Source organism: Scardinius erythrophthalmus (assembly GCF_964197995.2).
Source record: "Scardinius erythrophthalmus genome assembly, chromosome: 7".
In the NCBI taxonomy this organism is placed as follows: domain Eukaryota; kingdom Metazoa; phylum Chordata; class Actinopteri; order Cypriniformes; family Leuciscidae; genus Scardinius; species Scardinius erythrophthalmus.
The window spans coordinates 22981719-23005450 of NC_138227.1; the positions used below are offsets into that span (position 1 = coordinate 22981719).

Sequence of the window (23732 nt, forward strand, 5' to 3'; positions counted from 1 at the left end):
GGTAATTATTTCTTTGTTTGTACACAGTGGATAATTATACCCATTAGACCATGTTCATTAGTTTAACAGTCCTTTATATATCTCTTTTCCGGTAACACTACAAGATTTCAATCCAAAGCAAGATTTGCAGAGTACTTGGTGGGTATTATTTGTATTTGTTTGTTTAATTTCCAGTTGAAAAGGAATGTAACACTATATTTGTCACTGTTTTTATGTTAAGTGCTTTTATTTGGTTTTTATAAAATATATGATGTCAATATAAGATTTAAAATTCTGTCATCATTTACTCATTTAATACTTAGCCTACTTTATAGTACTTTTTTCTCCATACTATGGAAGTCAATAGGGCACATTACTGTTTGGTTACCCATATTCTTCAAAATATATTTTGTGTTCAGCAGAAGAAATTCATACAGGTTTGAAACAACTTGAGGGTGAGTAAATTATGACAGAATTATATATATATTTTTTGTTGAACTATCCATTGAATGGGAAAATATAATTAGCTGCTTCAGTGTTAATTCACACACCATTTCCCCCCCCCACCCCCCACCCCCCCATTTGTTAATGTTAATTTTAAAAAAGGTCTTTATGGCTTTTCCTATAATTTCCTATCTTAAACTAAAAAAAATATTAAATCTTAAAATCTGCTAATTCTGTATTTCTTTCAGATTTGCCAGAGTTCAAATGAATTTTTCAGTTGCTTTCAGCAATGGAACTAATTCTTTCAATGAAGGGTTTTATCTAACTGCCTTCCGCACTTGGCCGAACAAAAACTATCTAATTTTGGCCTTGGCGATTATCTACATCATCACCTTGCTGGGTAATCTTGTTCTTCTGATTGTCGTTCTAATGAACTCCAGTTTACAGAATCCCAAGTATCTTGCTGTGTGTAATCTAGCTATTGTTGACATTTCAATGAATAGTGTTATAATTCATCAAATGGTGCCTGTTTTTGTGTTCAATCAAAATCATGTTTCATTTGGAGCATGTTTCTCCCAAATGTTCTTCATGCATTTTTTTGGTGACATGGAATCTTTCTCTCTTGCTCTTTTGGCGTATGACCGGCTGATTGCAATCTGCTGGCCCCTGCGTTACTCTACCATAAACACCAAACTGAGGATGCTGCTTATAATAGGAGGGATTTGGTCTGTGGTTATTCTGCTGGAGATTTTCCCAGTCAGCCTCGCTGCCAGGCTTCCTTATTGTGCCTCCAGAGAGGTGAAGAGCTGCTGTTGTGAACACGGTCCAGTATACAATTTGGCTTGTGCAGACACCTCTTACAATCGCCAGCTGGGCACAGCTAAGTCATTGACCGTTTTGCTAGGCCCCTTGACTTTTATTATTTTCACCTATGTGATTGTAGTGGTTGCTGTGATGCGGATTGCATCTACAACACAGCGCTGGAAGGCCTTTCACACCTGTTTCACTCACCTGCTGCTGGTCCTGCTCTATTACATGCCAGTCATGCTGGCATACATACTAGGGAACCTGCGTTTAGTTCAGAATGTGGATATTTTCACAGCAATTCTGACTGTTTCTGTTACCCTCCCCCCAATGCTGAACCCAATTATCTACAGTTTAAAGACTGACGAACTACGAGACAAGATAGTCAAGCTTCTGGGAAAGTCAAAAGTGGCACAACAGATCATTAAAAATGAGGCCAGTGATTAACAATACATAATTTGTATTCCTTCCATAGAAGAAGGTGCTTCCCTTGTAAAAAAAAAAAAACCCTATACCAAAATGTATTTAAAATACATTTATTTCATACTAAGTATACTTACCATTAACATATTTACTGACATTGAGACTTAATGCAGAATGACTTGAGACTTACTGATATAAATATTACAATTAAACTTTTTTTTGGAGTACTTCTTTATTACACAATGCACATTTCTTAATATTAAGCCTAAAATGTGTTTTATTATCACTATTAGTAAGGATAGTATGATCACTGCATAATATATTTAAAGTGTACCTAAAGTGTACTTGCAATATTTCCACAATCAGATATACTTAAGTATATCTTTAGTTGGATCTCAGCACTACTTTTGGATAACTAAAGTGCATTAAGCACAAAAATAGTTGTTCCAAAAGTACAATTGCAGGGTATTTATTTTAAGTACATAAATATGTAAATGTATTTGTAGTATACTTAATAAATGTATTTAAAATACATTTGGGTAAATTTATTTTTCACTATGGTTAACTTGTCAATTTTGTTTCAAATATTCTTACTTTGTTTAAACAACAATATTTTCACCCAGTGCATAATGTATTATCATTTCAGTGCATTGAGGGAGAGCTACTCATCTCTCAGTGCAAATGAAAATAAATGATTAAACTACTAGTTGGTAGATTCAGTTTTATTTACCACTATGTGATACACAGATTTAACATTCTGTGATAAGCTTCTGCTTCATCCCGCTCCTTTTTGAACACATTGTAATTATTGTTATAATACTTTATAGATATTGTTTTTTTTTTCTATGGGATGTTGCAACATACTTATTGTATTTTTACATTTTATTTTATTTGTATCTTTTTTTGTTGTTCGAAATAAAAAATAAATGAAAATGAAATGAAACATGCCTTTTTCAAGTGCAGAATTTTTTATATTCACTTAATTCTAGTGCTTTGGTATTTATAGGCCTATCTCATATCTACATTTTTGTTGTAGTACATAAGCTAATGTAAAACATAGACAAATAAAATGCAAGTAAATATTTCAGTGTGAAATCATGAAGACAGATTTTTCTCATTGTCCCACAAGATGGCAGAAAAAGACAAAAAACACTGCCCTGCATGGCATTTGAAGATTAGCAGACTATGAAAGGAATATATGCACTTTGAATAAAACATTTCTCTGTGTAATATAATCAAGCTCCTTAGTAATCATCTGATGAGTAAATGTTTTATAACTCCAGTAAATATTTTAATTAAAATGCTAAATTATTTGTTTAGTTATAAAAGGAGCTCCTGGAATTTTGAGGTGAATTCCCCTAATAGTCGGGGAGCCAAAGTCTCAAAAGCTCAATAAAATGGTTTGAACCTGACATGGTCTGTTATACTTTTTATTTGTGTTTTTTCTGTTAACTTTGACCCTAAGAACCAATAATTGGAGGGTCTGCTCTGCCGGAAATATCGCGAAAAAAAATTGTGGCCATTTTAGTGTATGCACCCTTTATTTTTTATCAGAAAAATGTGAAAAAGGATTTTTTTCCCTCAAATCCTCAGTGGGTTTGGTAGGCTGTCAATAAATGCACTCCAGATACAAAGAACACATTTGCTGACAACATCCACGGAAAAAATAACTCTTAAAACACATTTCTACATGATTTTGCATCAATTTAATGCAAAAAATTAGGCGTTTTCTCACTTTTTTCCAATATTTTCATCTTTACTTCATTGGCAATCAACTATTCCCCCAAGTTATGACATCAGTCAATATGTCATTCTTCTCACCAAACAGTATACTCATTCCACAGAAAAAATCATAAAAATCCAACCAAAATCAATGGATCTGTGATGATTTCACTAATAGTTGATCAGCAGGCTCAGAACCTCAATAGAATTGTAGGCTACTCTCAAAATTCCGAAAGACATGTAGTCCATGAGCCAGGGGGGTTGATCGGTATCATCGGGGGGAAAAATGCTATCATTGTTATTTGGCAAGGTATACACCCCTAGTATTAGAAAAATCACTATAGCAGTGCAGGGGTGGTAGCGAAATCACTTTTTTCAGCTCATGAAGTTACTAACCCCCTAAGATAAATTCCGTTTTTGAAATCTGATGTATATCTGGTTTAGGCTCATGCTAGGGATATTGTCAATATTCTATAATATGGTGCTTGGTATCGCTGGAAAGGGGACCTTTTAGGCTTTCATTTAAGCCCAGTACTGAATCTGTCTGACAAACACAGAGGTCACATGACTTCTTTAAACCAGAAATAACACACATTTTTTCACAATTTCCGCCTAAACTGTATGCTTTATTTTATCCCTGTGGCATGAAAGAACACCACGGACACAAAAGTCAACAACTTCAATACTCAAGGCACTCTGATGACTCAGAAAATGTATAATATACCCATACTATTTATTTGTGAGAGCCTTAAATTAGACTTGTGCAGCCAGCACAAGTCTTCAAAATAGAATAAAGCCAATAGAATGGACAAATAGAATACCCTAGTCCAGGGCCAAATGTTGTAATAAAAACACTTGTAATTGGTGTAACAAAATGTTTCTATCATGTATTTTGATATTCACCCACTTTCAGTTAGAATGTCAGAATGTAGCTCATGCACTGAATGTTACTGAGAGTTCCAGGGGTATTCAATGTAAGTACAAAATACTTTTTCTCTTGTGCTTGTGAATTGGTGGGGAATAGTAGCAGTAGCTAATGTAAGCTTGGTGTTTTTCACACTTAGTATACTTCTTTTAAGCTTAAAATAAGAAAGTATACTTTCAGTCTACATTTTATGTACTTCTCAGAAATATACTTAAAATTACACTTCAGTGTACTTGATGTATACTGAGAGAAAAGTCCAGGGCCCGTATTCATAAAGATTCTAAGAATCCTCTCAGAAAACTCTTAATTTTGCTTAAAGGAGAACTCCGGTCAATTTTAACATTGAGCTAATTTTTTTGTCAATTTGGAGTGCTGTCAATACAGAGAACAACGACAAAAATCGGTGTTGCCTACACCATGTTATCCTCTTTTTAAAATTTGCACCCTGTTGACTTCAATGGGGCAATATTTAAACCTGCTTTTAGCCTCTTAACATCCTTGATGTGTCATTACAAGTGCACAGCCATGTGAGCGCTGGCTGAATTATTAATGTTAAAATTGACCGGAGTTTTCCTTTAAAAACTTTTACGTAGGAGTCTTAGCTTAAGAGCGATTCGGGGCCAATCTGAGAACAACTCTGAGCAAGGAAAAGACAAAAACTTTCATCTTAGTGAGGAGGCGGGGCTGACCCCGTTGCTATGTATGACACAATCTTTTGAAGACTGTGATTGGCTGGTAGTCCAAGAAGGAAAAAAATTGTGATTTGTCTATTCTAAGCCTTCACTTTGAAATTACATGCGACTGTGTACATTACACACTGCTGCATTGTTTCATTTTCCCAGTTGCCAAATATCGTAATGTAGTGATTACTTTCATTTCTGGCGCTATTGCAATTCTGCGCTGTCGGAGATGTTAGCGCGTCTCTAAGATCAGTCACAAACATGATCCATGCACGATCTAATCTTTAGCGTCTTATTAACTCACTGTCATCCACTGTCTGCAACAGATTTCTTCTCCTTCTTCTTTCTGCCATGTTCTCCTCTGCTGAAGAAACTCTTCAGCCTCTTAAAAGTCCTCGTCCATGCTCCTAACAATTTTTACCTTAAGACCTCTTTTAAGGGTTAAGATGCTTTCTGAATTACTTTTTTCTTTACTGGGATTTTTTTCTTTAATTTTAAGAGTAAACGGCCACATTTCTAAGAATTTTCTTAGAATTTTGTCACTAGGAGCTACTCTTTGCATTAAGATTCTTTATGAATACGGGCCCAGGTATATTTGGCCTGTACTTGAACTCAATCTTTTGATCCAGATATACTTAAAAGCAGGGTTCACCAATCTCGGTCCTGGAGGGCCGCTGTCCTAAACTCTGCAGAACAGCGGCCCTCCAGGACCGAGATTGGTGAACCCTGCTTAAAAGAATAATTAAGAATTCAAAGTACTGTATACTTGTCTTGTAGATGTGTTAACTCTTTTGATTGAGTAGTCAATTAAATATACTTTTTTACATAGTTTTTTCATATACATACAGTCTTATGAAACTTACATTGTTTGAAAATATTGATTAGAAAATTGATATAAAACAGATATGTTTCTAATTCTGCATGAATTTTTGTGTAGGTTAGTCCACTGGTCGTGTAAATCAATTTACTCTAATTCTACTTTTTTGTTTAAAATGTTGCCTTTCTTTATGAAACTTACTGACATTCAAGTGTTAAGATTAAAAAAGGATGCATGAAGCTAATAACATGTTTTTAAATTTAAAGTACAGTTAAAGGTATTTTTCAAGTGCAAAAATAATAATGTTACATGTTAAGTGCAAAGTATAATGTTATGTTTACTTAAAGAAAACTTACAAGTATACTTGCAGTATAAACTACGAAACTAGTAGTTTACTGAGAGTACACATCAGTGTGTACTTTCATAAACTAAAAAATGTACTACTTGTATTAAAACAGTAAACTACTAGTATACTTATAAGTTCACTTGTAGTACAGATGCATTACAAATGAGAAACCTAGTTGTGTACTTAGTTTACTACTCTTACAAATACTAAAAATACGAAAAGTGAGCCAATTTAGTCCCAAGCAGTATTGAAATAGTACACAATTTTACTACAAGTACACATTGATATTAGTATACTTACTACATAAAGTATACTTAAAAATATACTTGAAAATTACTTAAGTATACTTCATAAAATGAACATGAAGACATGCACTTTTATGATGAAGAGATGCACTTTTATGATGAAGAGATGCACTTTTATAATGGACAGATGCACTTTTATGATGGATAGATGCACTTTTATGATGGATAGATGCACTTTTAGAATGGATAGATGGACTTTTATGATGGAGAGATGGACTTTTATGATGGAGAGATGGACTTTTATGATGGAGAGATGGACTTTTATAATGGACAGATGCACTTTTATGATGGATAGATGGACTTTTATAATGGATAAATGCACTTTTATGATGGATAGATGCACTTTTATAATGGAGAGATGCACTTTTATGATGGATAGATGCACTTTTATAATGGAGAGATCGACTTTTAGAATGGATAGATGGACTTTTATGATGGAGAGATGGACTTTTATGATGGATAGATGCACTTTTATAAAGGAGAGATGGACTTTTATGATGGAGAAATGGACTTTTATGATGGAGAGATGGACTTTTATAATGGACAGATGCACTTTTATGATGGATAGATGGACTTTTATAATGGATAAATGCACTTTTATGATGGATAGATGCACTTTTATAATGGAGAGATGGACTTTTAGAATGGATAGATTGACTTTTATGATGGATAGATGCACTTTTATAATGGAGAGATGGACTTTTATGATGGAGAGATGGACTTTTATGATGGAGAGATGGACTTTTATAATGGACAGATGCACTTTTATGATGGATAGATGGACTTTTATAATGGATAAATGCACTTTTATCATGGAGAGATGGACTTTTAGAATGGATAGATGGACTTTTATGATGGAGAGATGGACTTTTATGATGGAGAGATGGACTTTTATAATGGACAGATGCACTTTTATGATGGATAGATGGACTTTTATAATGGATAAATGCACTTTTATAATGGAGAGATGGACTTTTAGAATGGATAGATGGACTTTTATGATGGAGAGATGGACTTTTATGATGAAGAGATGGACTTTTATAATGGACAGATGCACTTTTATGATGGATAGATGGACTTTTATAATGGATAGATGCACTTTTAGAATGGATAGACAATAACAGATTTTTACAGCGATTGATTCCAACAATCTTTTCACAAAACTGACAAAACCTTATCAAAATCCATCAACATTCAGTGCATGAGCTACATTCTGACATTCTAACTGAAAGTGGGTGAATATCAAAATACATGATAGAAACATTTTGTTACACCAATTACAAGTGTTTTTATTACAACATTTGGCCCTGGACTAGGGTATTCTATTTGTCCATTCTATTGGCTCTATTCTATTTTGAAGACTTGTGCTGGCTGCACAAGTCTAATTTAAGGCTCTCACAAATAAATAGTATGGGATATTATACATTTTCTGAGTCATCAGAGTGCCTTGAGTATTGAAGTTGTTGACTTTTGTGTCCGTGGTGTTCTTTCATGCCACAGGGATAAAATAAAGCATACAGTTTAGGCGGAAATTGTGAAAAAATGTGTGTTATTTCTGGTTTAAAGAAGTCATGTGACCTCTGTGTTTGTCAGACAGATTCAGTACTGGGCTTAAATGAAAGCCTAAAAGGTCCCCTTTCCAGCGATACCAAGCACCATATTATAGAATATTGACAATATCCCTAGCATGAGCCTAAACCAGATATACACCAGATTTCAAAAACGGAATTTATCTTAGGGGGTTAGTAACTTCATGAGCTGAAAAAAGTGATTTCGCTACCACCCCTGCACTGCTATAGTGATTTTTCTAATACTAGGGGTGTATACCTTGCCAAAAAACAATGATAGCATTTTCCCCCCCGATGATACCGATCAACCCCCCTGGCTCATGGACTACATGTCTTTCGGAATTTTGAGAGTAGCCTACAATTCTATTGAGGTTCTGAGCCTGCTGATCAACTATTAGTGAAATCATCACAGATCCATTGATTTTGGTTGGATTTTTATGATTTTTTCTGTGGAATGAGTATACTGTTTGGTGAGAAGAATGACATATTGACTGATGTCATAACTTGGGGGAATAGTTGATTGCCAATGAAGTAAAGATGAAAATATTGGAAAAAAGTGAGAAAACGCCTAATTTTTTGCATTAAATTGATGCAAAATCATGTAGAAATGTGTTTTAAGAGTTATTTTTTCCGTGGATGTTGTCAGCAAATGTGTTCTTTGTATCTGGAGTGCATTTATTGACAGCCTACCAAACCCACTGAGGATTTGAGGGGAAAAAATCATTTTTCACATTTTTCTGATAAAAAATAAAGGGTGCATACACTAAAATGGCCAAAAAAAAATTTCGCGATATTTCCGGCAGAGCAGACCCTCCAATTATTGGTTCTTAGGGTCAAAGTTAACAGAAAAAACACAAATAAAAAGTATAACAGACCATGTCAGGTTCAACCCATTTTTGAGACTTTGGCTCCCCGACTATAATCAACAGGACATACCACTTACAAAATATATGCACTAAACAATAAAGGATGTAAAAAGGCTGTATTAGATAAATGTTCTGACCATAGACTGTAAAAAAAAAAAGGTTCTAACTCATAATCATATCCTATCTGTTTAGTAACCATGATCTCACAGATGTTTTCAAATTGTAAATCAAGAATTAAGATATGAAGTTTGTTATAAAGGGTAACTATATACACAGTGTATGACACTACATCAGACTGAATTACTTTAAAAGAACAATAGAATAAAATAAAAAAACTGTTATACCAACAATATTTACCCCAATGTTGTCCCAACTAGCATCAAAGAGTATTGCATAATTTTGTTGATTTGTTAAGGGTTTGCAAAGCTCCTAGCATGCATTTTAGTATGAATAATGTATGTGGTTACTGGTATGACATGATTGTTTACTGACTTTATTTATTTATTTATGTTGTTGTTGTTGTTGTTGTTGTTGTTGTTCTTGTCGTCACTGATATTTGTCATAATAGTTTGTGTGGTAATGTTTGAGATTTGGATTTACTTCATGATCTTTGATTTATTCAAGTGTATATACTGTGAATATTAAAACATTTGGGGTACAATTTTTTAAAAAAAGAAGAAAATAATAGTTTATTCAACAAGGACAGTAAACACATTTGTGATGTTACAAAAGGTTTCTATTTCAAATAAATGCTGCTCTTCTGAACTATTCATTCATCAAAGAATCCTAAAAAAAGTATCAATGTTTTCCACAAAAATATTAAACAGCAGAACTGTTTTCAACATAATAATAAGAAACATTTCTTAAGCAGCAAATCAGCCTATTAGAATGATTTCTTAAGGATCATGTGACACTGTGGAGTAATGATGCTGAAAATTCAGCTTTGCCATCAAAGAAATAAATTACATTTTAAATTATATTAAAATAGAAAGAACTTATTTTAAATTGTAATAATATTTCACAATATTCATTTATTTTTTCCTGTATTTTTGATTACATAGATGAAGCATTTGGTGAGCAAGAGCGACTTTTAAAAACATTTAAAAAATCTTACTGACCCCAAACCTTTAAATCAGGGGTATCCAAACTTGCTCCTGGAGGGCCACTGACAAGCAAAGTTTAGCTCCAATCCTAATTAAACACACCTGAATCAACTAATCAAGGTCTTACAAGGCATACTAGAAACTTCCAGGCTGTGTGGAGGCTCTATAGACTGGTGGCCCTCCAAGAGGACACCCTTGGTTTTATATATTTACATATAAACATATTACATATATTGTTTACACATTACAGATAAAAATACAGTATGAATGATTTAGGAAAAAATCATCCACTGATCACAAATTGTCTGTGCTTTACCAAGTCTTTATTTAGGTTCAACTTTTGACACAATTCTAAAAATTTTGTTTCTGATTTCTTTGGTTCTGAAACAGTATATGAAAGGATTTACAATACAAGGGCAGAGGATGGACCCTACCAGTAGTCCATTACGTTCCTCTAATGTTAAAACCACACCAATCCGGGTCAAGACTATTCGTACGAACATCGGAGCATAAAAACCAACTATCACTATCAAGTGAGTAAAGCAGGTATGAAACATTTTTTTCTTGTCACCCTTTGAGGTCATTCTCATAACAGCGATCACTATCCTTATATAGGACAGGCAGATGAACGAGAATGTCCCAAACAACAATACAAAAGTCAAAGTGGATATCATAGTAAAATAAGTATTTGGATTCACACAGGTGGCCCTCACAAGAGAAGCATACTCACAAAAAATATACTGGATGGTGGAAGAGCAGAAGGGCAGAGGAAGAACAGTAGCCGGGATGATGGTCAAAATAGCACATGCCACCATCCACAGCAACAAAGCAATTACAACAGTATGTGTGGTGTTTAAAATGGAGTGGTAACGTAATGGATTGCTTATGGCAATCAAACGATCCAGTGCCATTGCAGTGATTGCAAACATCTCCATTACTCCACCTAAATGGAAAGCACACATCTGAAGAACACAAGGGATATAAGATATGGCTTTATAACCGACGATGAGGTTGCTGATCATACTTGGACAGGTGCTGCTGCTATACAGCATGTCCACTAATGACAAGTTGCAAAGGAAAATGTACATGGGTTGCTGGTGCAAATGCTTGTCCATGGCAACAAAACATATGTTTGCAGTGTTAGCAAGCATAGCAAGCACATAAACCACCAGCAACACAACTCCAATGGGCAGTTTGTGCTCTACTGTGTCAAATCCCGAAATTACAAACTCAGAAATGTTTTTTGCTGAAATATTTTGAGAGGACATGGTCCTTTGTAGCAAATCAATCTTTACAATAATAATAATAACAACGTTAGTAACCAACCAAATCTTCAAAACAGTAAATAAACAAATATGTTATTAATTCTCTGGCATATTCTTTTGAATTGATTACTTGGCATCTAATAAATAATGTCCAGCATTGTTTCTTTTCTTTTCTCTTCAGTCACAGAAAGGTGTAAGGCTTCTATTCAGATTTGCTTTTTTTAATCGGCCTATCGCTTAGATTACTTAAAAAAAAAACGCATTATGTCATTCTTCCAGCATGCAAATGTCAGATCTGTATGGGTGATATATCTCTCTCTCATACATATATGTGTATATGTGTATATTTATGGCCCCATAGCAATGGGATTCTTGTTTGTTTGACAATTTTTCTTTTAATAGAAACTCACTCCATTGAATCGTGTGTTTGTGAGAGAACACTGTCGAAAAGTTCAAAGTTCAGTGCTGTAATGATGTGCCCTATCCTTAGAGAATACTGAGGGGTTGTGTTTCTTCATGGCTTCATCCACAAAAAGGTTTCAGCTCATCAAGAGGAAAAAACAGGTAGATTAAGACTTTGGGGAAACAAGACTCATTAGTGTGTTATTGTGCCACAGTACCTGCATGATTGGCAGCTTATGCCATTCACTCATTTCCCTGCTATTCATTGCAAATCAAGCCGTACAGCTAAACAAATCAGTGATGTTCACAATAATACTGAACAAAGAGTAAGAATGAAATTAAGTATTTTTATGTATAATCAAGAGTATTTTTTTTTTTTTTTTTTAAATGTTTGCATTATTAAACCACCATATATATACACATTCCAATTTCAGGAAGTGGCCCTCCAAAGTAGGCCTATTTTTATAGTTTATATTTTCATTAATACTGTCCAAAGATGTAGGACTATTGTTTAGCTTAAAATGCCATCTTAAAAACAATCACGGGGAATGTGCATAATTGTATTAAATCATTAGTTGAATGATGCTTAGGGATTTGTTCAGGAGAATTCTAAATAATCTCCATGGATCATTTATTAAGAGAGTCTCCAGACCTTAGGTCCACTTCAATTTAATCTTTTTTCCAATGGGAGTATTTCATCATGGAATGGATAAACACCTTTGAGTGATTTATTTTTCAACAAAAAACGTAACAAATGTGACAGATAGCCTTTTCACTATACGATCAGTTAAAATTTTTAACACACTTTTCTGTTTATTATAGATTTTCTCTTTATCTTAAAAAACTTTTAAATCTAAAAGTGTATGCTTAAATGTGACCCTGGATCACAAAACCAGTCTTAAGTCGCACGGGTATATTTGTGGCAATAGCCAATTGTATGGGTCAAAATTATCGATTTTTCTTTTCTGCCAAAAATCATTAGGATATTAAGTAAAGATCATGTTCCAAGAAGATATTTTGTAAATTTCCCACGTTAAATATATAAAAAAATGATTTTTGTGAGTGGATGCAGCACAATCGCCAATAGAAATGGAGAACTTTAAAGGAGATTTTCTCAATGTTTCGATTTTTCTGCACCCTCAGATTCCAGATTTTCAAATAGTTGTATCTCAGCCAAATATTGCCCTATCCTAACAAACCATACATCAATGGAAAGATTATGTATTCAGCTTTCAGATGATGTATGAATCTCAATTTTAATAAAATTACCCATAAGACTGGTTTTGTGGTCCAGGGTCACAAATACTGGAAATTATTTTTGCAGAATATATTTTGCCTATGAAAAACATCTATTTTTTTTATTTTAAATTACATTTTTTAAACCTTGAATGTATTCACATTTCTTAATTACATGTTATCAAAAGCTACCATGTAATGCCTGGTTCAAGCTATAATTTAAGACAAAAATAAGACATTTAAAACCAAATTGGTGTTACATTTAATGTTGAACTGCAAAGAAGTCAACAAGATGCTATAATAGATACTTAAAAAAAAAAAAGAAAAAAAAAGAAGAACTTTCCAGTACTTGTCAATTTGCAAAAAACTGATTGACAGTCCCTTTTAAAAACAAGAGACTTGGTTATGTTTAAGAAAAAATGGTTCTAAACATTAGCAAATTAGGGTTCTTCAGCTTGTAACAATAGCAGAACCCTTTTTGGTGCTAAATATAACCTTTTTTACAAGGTTCCATTAAGAACCATTCAGTGACCTTAATGGTGTAATAAATAACCTTTTTATGAATAGTTTATTTTCATTAATATTCGTATATTAGTATCTTTCTTTTATTAATATTAGTATTATTAATATTATTTTTTATACTGTATATTATTAATATTGTTTTTACCCCTCTACCTTCCTTGTCGTAAAATATATTGTGGCCTCTATTTTGGAGTTTGCATAAAAAACAGTATGTTGTGTCAATTTGGTACTTTTATTTTTTATTGACATGGCAAATTGTAGCAAAAAATGACAGTGCTCTAAAAGCAGTTGTTAACTGAATACACAATTAACAATTGACATTGAACATGATATAGATGTAATGAAGACCAAGTTCCAGTGAAATATTTTCTCAATCCTCTATGATGATGTCTTTACATCCATTATTGTGTGTATTGTGAGTGGGAGTTTCTCTCTGCAGATGATGAGGTTGTGTGATGTGACAGCATCTAAAATACACAATTGGGTTTATAGTTACAGTGTGTCTCTTCCATTTGTTTATGTAAAAACAATTGTTTATGAAGGCCAAAATGAGCAAAAATGGACAGTATGTGAGCACTCTACAATGTTAAAATGAAAAAGTGATATAAAGTCATGGAATAGCTTTAATGTTTTTTTGGGACTGGGTATGTTTATGCATAAAATAATATTTTTTTTAAAATCTAACAATATGGATCATAATTTCAATATTACTTGGAGAAGAGAAGAGAAGAGAGAAGAGAAGAGAAGAGAAGAGAAGAGAAGAGAAGAGAAGAGAAGAGAAGAGAAGAGAAGAGAAGAGAAGAGAAGAGAAGAGAAGAGAAGAGAAGAGAAGAGAAGAGAAGAGAAGAGAAGAGAAGAGAAGAGAAGAGGCATATCCTTAACTGGAAAAACCTGCTCACACTTACATGTTCTGTTAAACTAAAAAGAGAAAAAGACATAATTGGTAGGAAACCAGTTACAATTTGAAAGTTAAAATGTATAGATATTTTAAGAAAGAAATGATTTACCTGTTGAGAGTATGTTGACAGTCTGTGTAATTGGATGGCTGAGCTCCAGAAAATCAGTAATGAGTTGGCTTTTAAAGTTACATATTTGAAAAAGAAAAAGGCGGTGGAAAAAATAACCCTAAACTCTAACACAAAGAACCATTTCAGAATATAAAGGGTTCTTCAAGACGATACGGTTCTAAATAGAACTGTTACTTCATGCAAAGAACCTTTAACAAACCATCTTTTTTTTTTTAGAGTGAAATATATCATTTCATACTTTTTTTTTTAGTATGAAAAACTAAGAGTAGCCTAGCAGATTCATGATATACATCACATATACTACACTTTACAGTAGTAGGTTATTCATTTCTTACAATGTGACAGAAAAATACAGCATGGACAGACATACATATGAAACAGCCAAATTAATGTTAATCATACCAGCATGTAGTGATGGTACAAATCAGCATGAAAAAAACAGGACATGCCCTACTTGCAGACATTATTTTTAATTTTTTATTTTTTATTTCATAAAGGTTTGCTGTATCTAGCTTAATTACAACAAGATGAATACAAAATGAAAAACACAATAAACAACTTATTTGAGAAGATGCACAAAAAAACTTTTTGCAATCAATCTGAAACACTGTGGGCAATGGATGCAGACTTCTTTTTAATTATTGTCTGGATAAAGTTCCTAACTTCAGCTGTGTTTAAAACATAAATGATGGGATTTAGCATTGGTGGAACAACATATGCCAGAGACGTGCTGATGATTCTCACATTGGGAGACAGAGAAAGCATGATTGCAGAAATGTATGTGCAGATTATGGGAAGGAAACACACTCCAACTAACAGCAGGTGAGAAACACAGGTCTTTAGGGCCTTAATACGCCCCTCCCATGTTGTAATTTTACTTAAGGCAAAAAATATGCAAAGGTAAGACAGGAAAATTGTCAGCGGAGCAGCAAAGTAGACCGCTGTGCTGAGTTTTGCCATAAACGAACTGATGCTATTGTCATTGCATGCCATTCTATATACTGGACCATGGTCACAAAAATAACTCTGTATCTCATTGGACTTGCAGAATGAAAGTCGGGTGACCAAAGATACCGTCGTTGCCACTAGAAAAGTGCTAAGAATCCAGCATACTGAGAAAACTGAACACATGACAGCATTATTTACAATGGCATGATATCTTAGTGGCAAGCAAATAGCAATAAAGCGGTCAAATGCCAAGACAACAAGGCTGACACATTGTATTGTATTAAAGAAGTAAACAAAAAACATGTTGGCCAAACAAGCATTGAAGGAGATGTACTGTGAGTCAAACAGAAATGTCTTCATCATGTTAGGAATCAGTGCATTAGTTTCACCAATATCAGCCAAGGCCAAGTTAAACACACCAATATACTTTGGACTGTGCAGGCTCTGGTCAAGAGCTATAATTAAAAGGACAATAGAGTTTCCAATTACAGAAATAATATAAATGAAAAACAGGAACACATAGTAATAGTTGCTGTATGGTATTCCTGAAAGTCCACTGATTAAAAAGTATTCAGGATGCACAACAGAGATATTTTGGGAAAAACTGGCATTTAAGATACCCATGGAAACTTTTTCTTTGATATTTTGTCCTGCTGACAATAAAATAAATATAAAAATAACAGAAATAATAAGAGTGTGAAAATATTACATTTCTCACAGAGTAGCCAATTTTAACTAATTATCTAAACTATTTCAGTCTTAGCATGTAGCGTTCAAACAATCTGGAGGACACACTAATGAAAGGTTCCTGAAATTCAGAAATTTTTGCACTGAAGCTACTTAACTTATTTGTAGCTTGGACACTAAGTTAAATATGCAGGCTAGACATTTGCAATTTAATGACACTTCAAGGCCTTATTTTAAAATAGAGGACTTTTCGTGATGGCATTAGCAGCCACACGCCAATCTAAACGTTGCACTTTTTTTTTCTTCTGTATGCTCACTCTAACACTTTCTATAAAGGCTACATACAAATATAAATTAAAATAAATAAAGGACAAAATGACCCTTCTTATTCCATTGTGTTGAATATCTATCCCTAATTATTTTAAGACAGATATAGCATATCCTTCTGAATGTTTAGTGTTTACATAGGTTACTTTGTTAGGCCTATTGTTAGTGATTATTTATCTGAATAGAATTTAAATCGATTACCATAGCAATAATTTTCGTAAAAATAAAAATATATTAAGTTAAAACTGAAATGCGCGAATTTTAAACTATATTCTGTTTACAGGTTACGGCTGGTAGGCTACAACCATGATCTGCTCCTTATACGAAAGTAGAATATGATTATACTGAGCTTTAAGTATAGGCTAGAGGAATCCACGCGAACAAAGTCACACAGTCACTGTTCTCAATCAATGAAATTAAATCGCATGTCGGAAAGACAATCCTGTTGTTCTTTATCCTTACGCACGAGATCTGCTCCAGCTATGTTTAAAGTAGAGACCGCGTCGCTATACGTTTAGCCTATATGTTGTTTTTCCGTTTATCATGAACCCTGTCAACATAATGTCTGAGAAATTAGACATAAATACAATACTCTGTGCGCAAAAGTAGGCCTACAAGTGCGAGGGCACTAAAAATAAGATCTGAGGCTATAAGATGCGACAGGCGCACTTCTGCGGTACACTCGGACTTATTGAATGAACAGCGTGGGGCGTTATTGGCACATTGGGCGTGACTTCTGATTGTGTAAGAGGGCGTGGTCTTTACCTTGAGCGTCACAGCGGGGTCAGTGTGGGGCAAATAAAAACAAAAATGTATAGTTTATATGAAAAGGAGGAGACCTTTCTGTTGCTAACTTAATGAGGGGAATTTCACTTCAATTCTACGTCTCTTCCCCTTTTGCAATATACTTTATTTATTATTTGGCTACTACAGTAATAGTCAATTCTATTTATCTTTGTGAAATCATAGAAATGCACACATACACTTGAAGCAAAAAAGCAAAAAATATGTTTGGTCAGACAAATGTCCTGCATCGCTTCAAATCTTGCTTGAACTTTTCTGTTTAATTGCTTCCAAGTCACTGACTCAGTATGACACTGTATTGCAATTTATATCTGCGGACACATCTCATGAGAGCATTGGAACTATAAAGTGATGCAATATATGTTTAATTCTCCTTTGTGGTAAAAAAAAAAAAAAAGACAAAAAGATGATGACAAAAATCATGAAGATCTCTTAAAAAAAAAAAAAATCATGAATAGAATCAAGAAACATCATTTTTTCTTCTTCTTAAGGCGTGCTTAAAAAAAAAATAAAAAAAAATTGTTTTATCCTAACTTGTAAAAATAAAACCTCAAAATGTTGGATAAAAGCTGGATTGGGAGTATGTCTTGTTAATGCTATTATCACTATTAGTCCCAGATGCACATTATAATAATCTCTCTGGAGTTCAAGAAGATAATGACATTTTTTTACAATGACCTTCATTCTCAGCTCACATAGTCACACAGTGACATAAATATCACATTCTATGTATTATGTAAGGAATAATTGACGACAGGCCGTTGAATTATTAGAAAAATAATGCACACCCGAGGTGGTAATGCGGTCACGAGTTGTTGCATCAAAAAGAAAAATTATCATGATAATTTACAATAAAAATTCTTAAAAGGCCTTTTTTAATCGCAATATTAAAGCCACATTTCACAAGCAACTTTAATTCAATTTTTTTTATTATTATTATTATTATAAGAAAAATGGTTTTGCAGTCTGTATGTGTAGGATAACTATTTTCAGTAAGAACAAGGGGCAACACTTTATTTTACAGTATGTTTGTTACACATGCTACATGTTACTATAGTAATTACTATAAATTGTGCTTAATTACATGCAAGTAACCCTAAACCACATCCTAATCCTAACTCTGACCCCATACATAAGTACATGTAGTTAATTATTATTACTCAGCACTTAAATAACACGGACACCTTAAAATACAGTTGTCACGGTGCTGCAGGAAGGCAGACGGAGACAAGGATATGTTTTCCAAAACGAAGGTTTACTTTAATTAAACAGGTCAGCAAAACAGGTAGCAACACACATCTAAATATAACTGAGATCAGACCAAGACTGACTAAACAGATGGAACTTAAATACAAACACAGATGACACTGATTAACGGAACACAGGTGATACAGATGATGATGATTAACTAAATAGGTGATACAGCTGAACTAAATGACAGTTACCATAGAAACGAAGGAGTGGTGGGAAAAGAACAAAGGAAAACAGGAACCAATCAAAACAAACTTAAAGTCCAAACAAGGACTGACACATGACAGTAGTGTAACGAACAAGTTCTTGCTGTTTTGAGTAGAATCATTTCATTTCTATATACAGACATTGGCATGGAGTATACAGACATTGTAATTTAGTATACTTGATTAGTATGCCACTAGAGGCTTTGTTGATGACCTATGGCACCTCAGAGACTTTTGAAACTGTATGTTTGCTAACGACGGCACATTCTCAAAGCTCATTGGGAATTGAGAAAAACAAGTCGCAAATGAAGACTATGGGGAAATGGCACACATCACTAAGTTTATGATACAGTGTCTGTTTGTATCTCTTACGATAAACAGCATATCATGTAAAGGAGAAAGGATGGCAGAGAAATAAATGGACATATAAAGCAACAAAGAGTCAAATAACATTCCCTGTATATTCATAAATCAATTTATCAAATTTTTCCAAATAATCCCACTTACTCTTTGCTGTGAGGCAGAACTGTTGGCAACTTTAGCACCCGTTTGATTGAGTGGTATAGTAAACTGATGGCATTCTCATGCTCTCATATAATTTGGAAGATGCACATGCTGAGAGGTCAAAGATCAGCATGTGTGTTCTGTTCTGCCTTAATTGCAGCAAACTATAACCCATTAAGCACGCCATAGTTGGTTTTTATTACTTTTACATTATTTTTTCACTCTTTTTTTGATAAAACAAAAGTTTGCCAAAAGTTAAAACAATTTATAAACATTTTCTGTAACACTATTCAGTAAGGTTCTATTTATTATTAGCTTCATTAGTAAACATGTACTAGCAATAAAGCATATAATAACCTTAGTTAATGTTAATTTCAACATTTATGAATATTAAAATAATACTGTTAATATTATTGAATGGACCTGAGCTGACATCAAATAACAATGAACAGTTGAATTTTTATTAACTGACAATAATATTAAAATCAATAAGTACTGTAAGAAACTTTGCTCAGTATTAAATGTTAGTTAATGGTTTAACTAAAGTTAACTAATGGAACCTGTTACCAAAATATCACAAAAACACTATAAACACCAAGTGCTAAATAAACAGCAATTTAAAAATCATCAACATTCTCAGCTCATAACATACTTGACATAATCAATAACATCATCATCAACAACAACAAAAACAACAATAATAATAAAAATAACGTTTTAAAAAAATGGTACAAAATTATTTAATTTTTTTTCAAAAGGTACAAATATGTACCATTTAGGTAATACCGGTCTAGCAATGTATACATTTATTACACCACCATTTGCCTCACGTAGTGCAACACATCTCCTTCGCATAGAGTTGATCAGGTTGTTGATTGTGGCCTGTGGAATGTTGGTCCACTCCTCTTCAATGACTGTGCGAAGTTGCTGGATATTGGCAGGACCTGGAACATGCTCTCATATACGCTGATCCGGAGCATCCCAAACATGCTCAATGGGTGACATGTCCGGTGAGTATGCTAGCCATGCAAGAACTGGGATGTTTTCAGCTTCCAGGAATTTTGTACAGATCCTTGCAACATGGGGCCGTGCATTATCATGCTGCAACATGAGGTGATGGTCGTGGATGAATGGCACAACAATGGGCCTCAAGATCTCGGTATCTCTGTGCATTCAAAATACCATCAATAAAATGCACCTGTGTTTGTTGTCCATAACATACGCCTTCCCATACCATAATCCCACCGCCACCATGGGCCACTCGATCCACTTGATCCACAACGTTGACATTAGCAAACTGCTCACCCACACGGCACCATACACGCTATCTGCCATCTGCCCTGTACAGTGAAAACCGGGATTCATCCGTGAAGAGAACACCTCTCCAAAGTGCCAGACGACATCGAATGTGAGCATTTGCCCACTCAAGTCGGTTACGATGACGAACTGCAATCAGGTCGAGACCCCAATGAGGACGACGAGCATGCAGATGAGCTTCCCTGAGATGGTTTCTGACAGTTTGTGCAGAAATTCTTTGGTTATGCAAACCGATTGTTGCAGCAGCTGTCCAGGTGGCTGGTCTCAGACGTTCTTGGAGGTGAAGATGCTGGATGTGGAGGTCCTGGGCTGGTGTGGCTACACGTGGTGAAAATATTGTGTACTGCATTGTATTGAATATTGTATAGTATTGAATGTCTGCAAAAGCCCAAAAGGTCAAATAATACGCTAAATGTTACAGTATACTCAAAAAAAGTTGTGCAACTGCAAAATCAAAGTCAATGAGTTTCATTGACATTGATTTTGCAGTTGCACAACTTTTTTGAGTGTACAGTTGTGGCCTAATGGTTAGATAGTCAGACTTGTAATCGAAGTTCATGGGTTCGAGTCGCAGTACTGGCAGGAAATGTAGGTGGGGTGAATAAACAGTGCTCTCTTCCACTCTCATAATCACAACCGAGGTGCCCTGATTTAAAAAAAATATCAACTTTATTCAACAATCTCTTCTCTTCCATGTCATTCTCCTCATTCTAACCCTAACCCTAACCCTGCCTATGGCTGGTTCAGAAACCTCTTGGATTTCATCAAAAATATCTTAAAATCTGTTCCGAAGATAAACAAAGGTCTTACAGGTTTGGAACATGGTCATGGAGGTGAGTAATTAATGATAGGATTTTCATTTTGGGTGAACTAGGCTAACCCTTTAAAGTACTAATATACACCCTTTAGAGGCAAAATAATGTGCGAAGTTGTACCGCCCCACTTTGGGGAGTAACGGAATACATGTAACGGCGTTATGTAATCAGGATACAAAAATCCAATAACTGTAATCCGTTACAGTTACGTCAAAAAACGTTGTAATCAGATTATAGTTACATTTTGAAAAAAGGGGGAATACTTTCAGGATTACAATGGTTTCATTTGAAACTAAATAAATATTTTGGCATAATAACACTATATTAAGCGCTGCTTGATTATACAGTAGTTCCTGGTTCTGTTGCCAGTAATGACTCACGTGTGCCACGCGCTGGTGCATGTGCAAATAACAGTTTTCTACAATCTCCTCAGACGCAGATTGAATCCGATTGAATCACTGCTGCTAGTAGAAACGATGCTGCCTGCGGGTAAAATCGCTTTTAATTAATGGAAATTCCGCTGCTATTTTGTAGAAATTAGGAGAGTATCTTTTTTAGTACCCAAAATGTCCTTTCTTAATCTTTTCTCACGTAACGGGATGTTTGCTGTCTAACGTAGGGGAACTCCCACTGCCAACGCCCCAAGTTCAGTCAGGCAAATTAAGAAAGATCACGGCTTTAGTCAACATGTAGGCCTATTTTAAAATAAACTGTTTTACACAACTAAATGTTGTGTTTTTATTTTTTAGTTAAAAATTAGTTAAAAATAAAACAAAATAATCTGTAATACCATACATTAGCCACTAGATGTCTGTATAGCCCTTTACATAAATATATATATTCAGGCCTGTGTGTATATTTTGCAAATATTGTACACTGGACCAAATTCTTAATAAATAAAAGTTTTTTTATTTATTTTTGTTTATTATTTCTTCTTGCTTGACTTTATTTATATACGTGACCTTGAAGTAATCCAAAAGTAATCAGTTACATTACTTTCATATTATAGTACTTGGATTACGTTACTGAATACTTTTTTTAGGAAGTAATTTGTAACTGTAACGGAATACATTTTTAAAGTAACCCTCCCAAGCCTGCGCCCCAGTGACAACTTTTTTTTCTGAGAATGTATAAAGAACAGATTATCCCTGGAGCCGTGTGTCAGCTGTTTTACACCATTCCCCTTCTATATATTCATTTAAAAAAGTCTATTATCTGTGTTTGAAGCAGAGTGCACTTTATGGTACCTTGTGAAAGAGGTATGCAATCTCTGTGTGCCTTCCTTCTAAATTTTCTTAACCAGCTGATGACAGGTTGATCCTGGAATTATCAAACGAAACTCCTTTGGTTGATTACAATATCAAAATTGTCTGCTTTTTTTTTCTTTTGAAATATGTGTATTTACATTTAAACTGTGAATTATGTATTGAGTACACACAGATCTCTAAAACTGTTCTACGGACTTTAATTCATCATGCCAGTGGGAAACGTTAGCTTTGTAAAGGATTTTGTCATAGTCGGGTTTCCTGGACTTCAGCCTCATTACTATGGCCTTTTATCAGCACTTCTGTTTTTTGTTTATGTGTTTACAGTGGTTGGGAATGCTGTATTTTTTACATTGTTTGTAATGACTAAGAGCCTTCAGAAGCCTGTTTATTATTGCATTATAAATATTGTTGTGTGTGATGTACTATTCAGCACCACTACATTGCCAAAGATAATTAGCAGGTATTGGTTCCAAGATGGGACCATTTCATTCTTGGGTTGCTTTATTCAGATGTTTTTTTGTGCACTATTTTGGCTCAGTCACTGCACGTTTGTTGGCAGTAATGGCTATAGATCGCTATGCAGCAATCTGTTTCCCACTCCGATATCATAGTATCATGACAAACAGAAATGTACTCATTTTGATTCTGGGCTCTTGGATGTTGGGTTTGGTAGGCCCTTTGATGATGGTCATTCGAGCTTACCCTCTTCCTTATTGTGCAAGTAACACCATTGTGCACTGTTACTGTGATCATATTGCTATCACAACGCTGGCATGCACAGACAGAGAAGAAAATAGTTATCCAGCATTCATTCATGCTATGATAGTACTACTGGGTTCTCTTGCTGTTATTGTTTTCTCTTACTGCGCCATCATTGTGGCAGTTCTGTGTATATCGAGCGTTCAAGAAAGGATGAAGACGTTCTCCACCTGCAGTCCTCAGCTCATCATAATTGCCCTTTTTTTCCTACCCAGGTGTTTTAATTATTTATCAAGCAATATTAATATAAAGTTCAGTACTGATTTACGATTAGTCATTATTATGATGTATAGTCTGTTACCACCCATGATCAACCCCCTCATTTATTGTTTGAGAACAGATGAGGTAAAGAAGGTTTTTATCAGACAAATTCAAAGAAAAAAAGTAGACCTCGAATCAGGGCAGAGCTGA

The 23732-nt window shown here is 34.3% G+C and overlaps 3 protein-coding genes and 1 pseudogene across 4 annotated transcripts; 2 read left to right on the top strand and 2 right to left on the bottom strand.

The window, feature by feature from the left end:
* Nucleotides 1-687: 687 nt before the first annotated feature.
* or40a1 (odorant receptor, family 40, subfamily A, member 1) lies at nucleotides 688-1674 on the top strand (the record flags this gene model as incomplete). The annotated part of the gene is made up of 1 exon (XM_081370844.1): nucleotides 688-1674. The coding sequence occupies one exon, from the start codon at nucleotides 688-690 to the stop codon at nucleotides 1672-1674; it is 987 nt and encodes a 328-aa protein (XP_081226970.1).
* An 8631-nt stretch (nucleotides 1675-10305) lies between these two features.
* On the bottom strand, nucleotides 10306-11250 carry LOC308693747 (olfactory receptor 6N2-like; the record flags this gene model as incomplete). Its single annotated transcript, XM_081370845.1, has 1 exon — nucleotides 10306-11250. The coding sequence occupies one exon, from the start codon at nucleotides 11248-11250 to the stop codon at nucleotides 10306-10308; it is 945 nt and encodes a 314-aa protein (XP_081226971.1).
* Nucleotides 11251-15029: 3779 nt separating this feature from the next.
* On the bottom strand, nucleotides 15030-16007 carry LOC308693748 (olfactory receptor 52E8-like; the record flags this gene model as incomplete). The annotated part of the gene is made up of 1 exon (XM_081370846.1): nucleotides 15030-16007. One exon carries the CDS (start codon nucleotides 16005-16007, stop codon nucleotides 15030-15032), a length of 978 nt encoding a protein of 325 aa, XP_081226972.1.
* Nucleotides 16008-22768: 6761 nt separating this feature from the next.
* On the top strand, nucleotides 22769-23732 carry LOC308693749 (olfactory receptor 1500-like; annotated as a pseudogene). Its single transcript has one exon. The product of its transcript is annotated as an olfactory receptor 1500-like (transcript).